This window comes from Phoenix dactylifera, chromosome 8, assembly GCF_009389715.1.
Source record: "Phoenix dactylifera cultivar Barhee BC4 chromosome 8, palm_55x_up_171113_PBpolish2nd_filt_p, whole genome shotgun sequence".
Classification (NCBI taxonomy): domain Eukaryota; kingdom Viridiplantae; phylum Streptophyta; class Magnoliopsida; order Arecales; family Arecaceae; genus Phoenix; species Phoenix dactylifera.
The window spans coordinates 14,109,709-14,118,273 of record NC_052399.1 but is presented as its reverse complement, the minus strand read 5'-3'; the positions used below and the strand labels follow the sequence as shown (position 1 = coordinate 14,118,273).

Sequence of the window (8,565 nt, the reverse complement as noted above, 5' to 3'; positions counted from 1 at the left end):
ATCTCTCTTCTCAAGGCTTGAACACGTGCTCTGGCTTTAATCCTGCACTGCGGCACTCTCATCAGTACTCTTTGTTAAAGAGTGCATTCCAATAGCCTAAGTTTGTAAGTGCCCAAGGTATTACTTATGGTGGCATGCAAAGCAAAGATGTCCTTCTGCTTTGGGTGGCAACTATGACTCGTGCTGGGGGTGTGAGTGTGTGTGGAACGTAGTGAGTTGATCGTGATGTTGCACTTTCTTTTTTTTTAGCTAAAACGAATGATTCATGCATATTTGGTACGGATAAATCCATTAAGATAAGGAAACAAAAGGTCTCGAAGCGCTCTATGCAGCTCTTCATCCTCAACCCACGGGATGTCTTCAGAGTGACTGGCCACGTAAGAAAGCCATCCAATTCGCGGTTTTGTTTGTCTCTCTGAATACATGCTTGGTTGGGAAGGCCACTTCATCGTTCATCATAACCCGAATATTCCAAAGCAAAGAGTGGCTCTTACTTGACACAACTAGCGCCACCCTGAACCAGCCGACTATAGTAGCGTATCGTGATGTTGCACTCGATTGCAGCGGCAAGGAGTGTGTGGTGAGACATGGGTAGGAGAACAAGTGTGGTACCCAAGTGTGCACGTTAATTGGTTCAATAAACAAGAAAAACATGTAAGTAATTTTCTATCTTTTAATCCATATCCCTTTTTTGCTTATTTTCTCCCTTTCTTTTTCTGTTTACCTTCCATTATAGCACAACCTGATTTTTTTCTATTGTAGTTTCTTAGTGGCAAATCAACAAAGACGTGTACTAAATACTAAATAAAAAAGGGATTTCAATCATGAGAAGGATTGTGAGAATGATGTTTTATTGTAGAGCTATGCGAGTCCGTATCTATTGAATGGAATGACAATAAATGGTATGGTATATGACATGACTTACACATCTCATCATTTGTCAAGATTAAATTTTTAATCTTCTTATATACATAGCAATCCAAACTATTTTCTTCAAGATCATAAATTTTCTCGCTTGAGTTCACTTCAACAAGAGAGTAATAAGTATGTAACTAAAAAAGAAAGGTGAGTAATAAGTCAGCCGATGGCAAGTGAAATATTTAGCCCATAAGAATCCCTTCAACAGCCGCAGCTTGTATGAGTTCATCCAATTTGGTGCTGTTACCAGCTCATTTGAAACCAAAAAATTCTTCCTCGTTGTAATAATTTATACGGACCAAAGCTTGCCCGTCGGTGCGGGCCTTGAACCATAAGAAGATTGGACTACCAAATCGAGGCATCTTTCTACCCTTCACCCCTCGCTGTTCCAGCCCAAGCAGCGTAGTCTCTGATCAGCTAAATCATAACCGTCCATATCACACGGGCGATACATGGACGGCTGGGATTGGTATGGACAGCTTGCTCGCCCGTCCCATGAACAAACAAACGAGGGGCGCGTGGGGCCCGTCTTCATGCGCAGAGCCCGCGTGGCAGTGTACCGCGCGAATGCTGGCCCGACCGACCACGTTTCTCTTTTTTATTGGTGGATTGACTGGAAATGGACGAGCGTTTTTAGGGCTCGACAGCTCCCCGGCCAAAGAAAAGAAAACCGAAACTTAGGGGCCGACCGAGCGGCGAAGTCGATTGAAGAAGAAAGAAAAAGAGGAGGGAAAAGGGAAAAAGAAAAAGACTCGAGGGGTTCGTTTCGGAGGAAGAAAGGTAGGATTTTCCTTGTCTTTTTGCTGTTCATTGCAGCGATTTTCTTCGATTCATCTGTGTTGCCGTGCACGGATTGATCGGATCTGACCTTTCTGAGTCTCGATTTAGGTTTGGAAGATTCGATCTTATATTCGTGCCTGCGTTCTCTTCTAAAGGTCGATTTGATCGCTTTGTCTACTTGGGGCTTTTTCGGGGTTTGATAATTTTGTCTTTATTCTTGAGAAAAATTGAGAGATTTATGCATCGATTTGTTGAGTTAATATTATGAAAATCTTATGATATCTCGCGTTCCGGTGTTTCATATGGAGGAAGTTGAAAGATTGCCGAAGGAAAAGAATAAGTAAATGGAAAAGAATAATAAAATCCGAATATTCGTCAAGATATATCTCCTTTTCTTTTTCTTTTTCGTTATTTTTAGATTTTATTTTTTTCAATTTTTTATTCTGTCGGTGGATCAGAAGGCTTTCTTTCTTCTCTTTTCCCCCTTTTCCCACAATAGATCAGGATGAAGAAAGATATTTTTTCTGGTTCATTTTCTTTTAATATACTTCAAAAAGAAAAGAGTCGGGGTGACGGCTAGGGTTGGATCTGGATCTGATTTACGTACAGAGTTTGGGAGGCAGAAGCTACGATGTCGCCGGCCGAATCGTCGCGTGAAGAGAATGTGTACATGGCGAAGCTGGCCGAGCAGGCCGAACGGTACGAGGAGATGGTGGATTTCATGGAGAAGGTAGCGAAGACTGTCGACGTGGAGGAGCTGACCGTCGAGGAGCGCAACCTCCTGTCGGTGGCTTACAAGAACGTGATTGGTGCCCGCCGGGCTTCGTGGCGCATCATCTCCTCCATCGAGCAGAAGGAGGAGAGCCGCGGGAATGAGGACCATGTCGCTATGATCAAGGAGTACCGCGGCAAGATTGAGGCCGAGCTTAGCAAGATCTGCGATGGGATCCTCAAGCTGCTTGACTCCCACCTCATCCCCTCGGCCACAGCCGCGGAGTCCAAGGTTTTCTACCTTAAGATGAAGGGGGATTACCACAGGTCTGTTGGAATTATTCCATTGGGGAAATGAGTTTGTAGAACGAAATTGGAAGAAAGATAATACTTTTGATCATTGGATAATAATCTATTCTGATGGTGCAGGTACCTTGCGGAGTTTAAAACTGGTGCCGAGAGGAAAGAAGCAGCTGAGAGCACACTGTTGGCATACAAATCAGCTCAGGTGGGTCCTTCTGTTCAGATTTGCCATTTTAACCCATTGATGAGAATTTGTGATTGTTTGCTTTGTTGCCATTTTCTTTATGGGGTATATCATTAAAACAAAGATCCTCCTATGCATCAACAAGTTTTCTCATTTTATTTAGTCAATGTCTGGTTCCTGGGATAATGAAAAAGAGAAGCATAGAAAAATTATGAATCTTCTCATTTTGTAAGGGCTAAGTCGACATAGGAGTTTGCTGAGCCATGCCATCCCCTTTTCTGAAATAAAAGGAAGGGGATATTTTAGGCATTTGAGAAATAGTCTCGGCCCTCTATATGTCCTTTTATCTTTAAATTTTCTTTTGTTTGCTACAAATTGGAAGAAACCTCCTTCCTTTCTTTTTCGCATGCTTAACATAGCTGAGAGGTTTTTTTTTTGTGCATTTAAAGATATCTGAGCTTATTGGAGAATGTAATTATTGTGATGTTCCTGAATAAGTTTGTAAGCTATTGTCTTTCATGGGGTTCCAGTTGCCTGTCTTCAAGTTTTCTTTAGCTTGTGATTTTGACATATTATAGTTGTACAAACATTAGCTCAAATCTCCACATTTGATGGCATAATAGGATATTGCACTCGCTGAATTGGCCCCGACTCATCCTATAAGGCTTGGGCTTGCACTCAACTTCTCAGTGTTTTATTATGAGATCTTGAACTCACCAGACCGTGCTTGCAGTCTAGCAAAGCAGGTTTGTTTCTCTACTTTTTTTTGTTTTTTTATAATTTGTGGTTATTTAATTGATGATAGACGATCTCCCTTATTATTTTTGAGCTGTTGGCCAGTAAAATTGCATTATTTTATTTATGCATCTTAAACATTATTAGAGGCACCATCTATTGGAACTTTGACTGCATGCTGTATAGAATAGAACTTTAATTACACGCCATATAGAATAAATTACTCTGTGGGGCTAAGCGTTTTCAGGCATGTACAAGTATTGCACTGTGAGAATATGAACTCTGCAGTATGTGTTTTGGTTAAGTGCTTTTAGTATATACTGAATTAATGAACATCTGTTATAATAAACTTGGTCTGAAGCTGAATCTTATGCGGTGATTTGTTTCTAAACAATCTGACCAGCTGATAGGTTTTGCTGTATGTGCTAAAATGAGCCTTGATGTAAGCAACTTCCCACAACACTTCCAATACATGCAGTTCTATATGTTCTATGTCCAATTATATTTTTTTTTCCGTTGTCACTTGCAATGAGCATATACATTAGCTACCTTGTAGAAGCACGTTCTGATATGTGTCTAAGCTCACATATGTCAAGAGCATAAACAGACACCCACAAATATATACACAGTGCTGCATATATTGTATTTACAAAAATATATTACGTACATAATTGCAATTCTGCACAGAATTTGATGCATGTGCTAATGTATTCACATACCTCGATATCTGTTTCTATTTGTACTTGTACATAAACACCAATATGCAGTTAGATTAAAGTATGATATCATGTTGTAAAGCAAAATGATTGTGTTCTTCCCCTTCTCCTATTCTATGTTAATTCTGGTCTACATCTGATAATTTGGCTTATATATTAGATAGTCATTGTGCAATGACATCTTAGTGTTGTAGTATGATAGTATAGTTTTCTCAGGAGAGAGTATTTCCAAGGAAAGAAGATAAGCATATGATGCTTTAGAAATCAACTCTGATGGCTTTAATATTTGGCTGTGCTTTTGTTAGAAAAAAGTCCATAACAAAGTTTATGATTTTCTATTTGATAAGTAGTTTGAATGAAGTCTTTTATTTTTATATTGCAGAAATTTATTCTCTATATTTTTGAAGATTATCAAATTATAATAATCCTTTACTTTTTTTCTCAGAATTTTGAAATTTCATTATTATGTACCTTCACTGCGATTATTGTGCCAACTCAGTGGTTTTATCATTAAGGAATAGGAACATATACATTAATGCATGTTGGTTATGAGACAATTATATGGACTTGTTTTTCAACATTTTGAGTAGTTCGTTTCTATGTCTGACATGGTAAAAAGGCTTATGGGATTATATGCATCAGACTAGAGTTCTGAGGCATTTTATTTCGATTATCTTTCATGCGCATGAGCAGCTAAATTCAACAAGCAAAGTGTTCCTGACACAGTTTAAAGTGAGACCTGAACTAGACTCTTATCCAATGTTGGACCTAGCTTGTTTTACATATGGGCTGGTTTAGTGCCAAGCCAATGTCAACCGACTTGACCTGATGAATATCTTTCACAAGCCATGGCAGTGACCCTGGCTCAACATGGTAGGGTTTGAGCTTGCTAGCTTTCGTGTTATGCCTGATCCTATCTTGTAGAAGAAATTAGACCTAGGTGCAGCCTGACCCGGCCTGATTTTTGGATAGAAGGGTGGCTGTTGGGAGTAGATCTCAGTACTGGTTGGGCTTGGTCAGGTTTGAGCTGGTGCTGCATTGAGAACAACTATGCTGGCCTTTGTCTGGCTCTGCCTGGTGCTTGACTTTTTTGGCTGATTCTCAGATGCACTGTTAAATTCCAAGCCTGAGATGAGCTAATTGAATGCTAGGGTCAGTGTTACTTGTTGTTTCTACTCTGCACTTGTGGAGGGAGAAGTTGTTTGATTTTCGGATAGAAGAGTGGGTGTTGGGAGTGGATCCCAGCACCAGTTGGGTTTGACCAGGTTTGAGCTTGTGCTGCATTAAGAACAACTATGCTGGCCTTTATCTGGCTCTGCCTGGGGCTCAAATTTATTGTCTGAATCTCAGATGCACTGTTAATTTCCAAGCCCAAGACTGAGCTAATTGAATGGTATGGCCAGTGTTACTAGTTGATTCTACCCTGCGGTTGTGGAGGGAAAGTCTTTAAGAAGAGAGAGAGAGAGAGAGAGATGGTAGGTGGTGATGGTAACACAGGCATTCTGAGTGATGGGGGTGGTAGCATCCTTTGTGAAGAGAGAGTTGGTGGGGGACAGGAAGCTTGCTGTACATTTTTTATCCATAGTTTTTTTTTGTTGTTGTTGGTTGGGGGTGGGTGTTAAGAGTTCTGTTAGAGTGAGAGCGACCAAGGGTGGGGGGGGGGGGGGGGTGGGGGTGCAGTCATTTTAGCTAGAGTTCTAGTTTTGGGGCTAGAAATTTGGACAAGGAGTATAGTTTCTTTGTAAACCATTTATCACCAGCTGGGCCAAGGTACTATTTGGTCAACTCGGGCCCTGTCTGAGATTTAATCTGGTTTAGAATTGGCCTGGCTTGACATCCTGAGATGAAAATCCAAACATGTGAATAGACAATTATGGGGTTGCACAGGTGAGCAGTTCTTGTCCAGGTCTAGTTGGGAGGTTGTGGGAGAGAACATCTATGGGGATTTATATTTGGGTCTGGGATGCATTGGTTGCCAAACATTTTGCCGGTAAGTCAGCGCATTAGATGTCATTAAGTTGCAAGATCAGATTGGTAACATTGACTATAGCCAAGTAAAGGAGCCAGACTATAATATTCCTATAATCAAGCAACTAGTTGACTACTACTGTCTCATAGCAATTGTAATGTATATCATAAGAGGGTTCATAGTTGTATGACTGATATGGATACTTTTTTCTGCTAGCACTATATGCGCACTCTATATGTTATTATATATATACACTATACACACAAGTGGGCCATATTTGGGCCAGTTCAAAATCCTGGACCTGATCTGAAATAGCTTCAGTTTAGAATCCTGACTTGACTTTTTTACTTTGGGCCGAAAAAAAATGATCTGTCCTGCCAGCCCTGCTCATTTTCCTCAGTTTTATTTTCAGATCCCAAACCCCTGAGTTGTGATCTAGCAAGATGGATCTGATGGATACATTGTCCACAGGGTTTGTCCAACATGGCAAACTTGCTTAGTTCTGGAGTCTGGAACTAGTTTTGGCTATAATTCTTGGGAGGAGTTCATCAGACTGGGCCTAGACCTCATTTGTCTTCCTCCATGCTGTACATAAAACTTAATTAAATATTTATTCCTAAGATATATTTTATGTAAATCAAACTTTTTATTGAGTCACCTTAAAGATAGCCGCATACATTATCTTAGCTGCAATCACTAATCTGGAGTTGCTGGGTGCTTTGAGTTGATGCCCAGTAATATACATTAGGTGTGAAATAGAATAAAACATCTCTATTTGTATTTATATTAAATCATTATGCATCTTCAATTGATGGTCCTACTGACCATGCACCTGTCTTGTTTATGTTGGAAAAGGAGGATGCTTTCTGTGTGGTGTATTTTTCTTATGACTTATATTTAAGTTGATACAAAAACAATGCTGGACGTCTCAAATCATTTGTTAAAATGCTTCAGTCGGCTTAGAGTTGTTTTGTTGATGACTTGATGCATTACTCTTATAGTCGGATGTTGATCACAAGAGCACATCCGTAACCATTGCTTGAACCTTATCCCTTTGTTTGTGGATCACAGGCGTTTGATGAGGCCATCTCAGAGCTTGACACTTTGGGTGAGGAGTCTTACAAGGACAGCACCTTGATCATGCAGCTTCTCCGGGACAACTTGACACTCTGGACATCTGATATCACGGTATGACTCCCCTTCCGCCCTTTCCCTCTCCCTTTTCGGGGCTAGCCAATGATATTTAGAATTATTTGGTTTGCATTTTGTTCATTTTACCTGTCTTTTGCCTGCCAGGAGGATGGAGGTGATGAGATCAAGGAAGCTCCCAAACGGGAATCAGGAGGAGAGGGGCAGTGATGAGAGATCAGGGATCTGGCCTGTTTGATCCCTTGTGCCCTGGAATGTGTATTTTTAAGCTTTAAATGTAGCGATGTGCTTGGAGATTGGTACTCTTTTAGTTGCCGTGGCTTGTGGATGAACCTCCTATCTACCTGACAGATGTGGTTTGATGGTTGGATTGTTCTAGCTTGTTAGTGCTTCATCACATCTCCTTTATCTCCCATAGTGGAAGATTTATGGTTAGTGTATGTCAAGCAAGGTAGAAGCTAATTAATTGCCGTATATTTGCATCATGGAAAAGCTGCATGACCGAAAGCTAAGTAGCATCTCGTGGTTTGGTGCGCTATTCTACCATTCAAGATGCTAATTTTGCTTGGAAAAAGTATTTCCTTCAATGCATGGTGTGGCCCAGGTCAACGACAGTCCTCGGGATGAAAGGTCTTCTGCTAGCGTGCGGATGTACTTCAAGCTTTGCAGGATCTTGTTGGCTAATGATTCCTTCCATTTGCTTCTTAATTAGGAAAGTTTTCTTCAGTTTTGGTGGTCAGGTTCTAGGAATCATGTAGGCTAGGTATTTATAGGTTCCCATGAGGTGAGGCTTGTTTCGGTCGGGTGTGAATTCTGCTGATTGACCTCCAACAGTATTAAGCACCAATCCTCGTATGCAGAGAGTGGCAGGTATTATGCCTACTGGGTTAGGCACCGGGTGTATCGTAGATTGGTGCACCCTAAAGGTTCGTATTGCTCGGTACCAATCTTAAAAAGATGCCTTATTATTTCATTTTTATTTATAAATTTTCTAAATAGCTGACGAGAATTGGAAGTTGGTGCAGGTTGGGATAAGATTAATTCAAGAGCTGATTGCTTGGTGTAGGTTGGGATAAGATCTAGTGTAGCAACTAGGTTCT

The 8,565-nt window shown here is 40.7% G+C and overlaps 1 protein-coding gene across 2 annotated transcripts; it reads left to right on the top strand.

Annotated features, from left to right (window-relative positions):
* The first annotated feature begins 1,537 nt into the window (after window positions 1–1,537).
* Window positions 1,538–7,939, top strand: LOC103695533 (14-3-3-like protein). 2 transcript variants are annotated; one of them, XM_008776902.4, is made up of 7 exons: window positions 1,553–1,698; window positions 1,807–1,853; window positions 2,308–2,736; window positions 2,839–2,917; window positions 3,520–3,642; window positions 7,388–7,504; window positions 7,613–7,939. In XM_008776902.4, exons 3-7 carry the CDS (start codon window positions 2,330–2,332, stop codon window positions 7,673–7,675), a joined length of 789 nt encoding a protein of 262 aa, XP_008775124.1. In that variant the 5' UTR covers window positions 1,553–1,698; window positions 1,807–1,853; window positions 2,308–2,329; the 3' UTR covers window positions 7,676–7,939. The 2 variants fall into 2 exon arrangements, with proteins under 2 accessions (XP_008775117.3, XP_008775124.1); XM_008776895.4 differs by lacking the exon at window positions 1,807–1,853 and having other exon boundaries at window positions 1,538–1,698.
* Window positions 7,940–8,565: the final 626 nt, after the last annotated feature.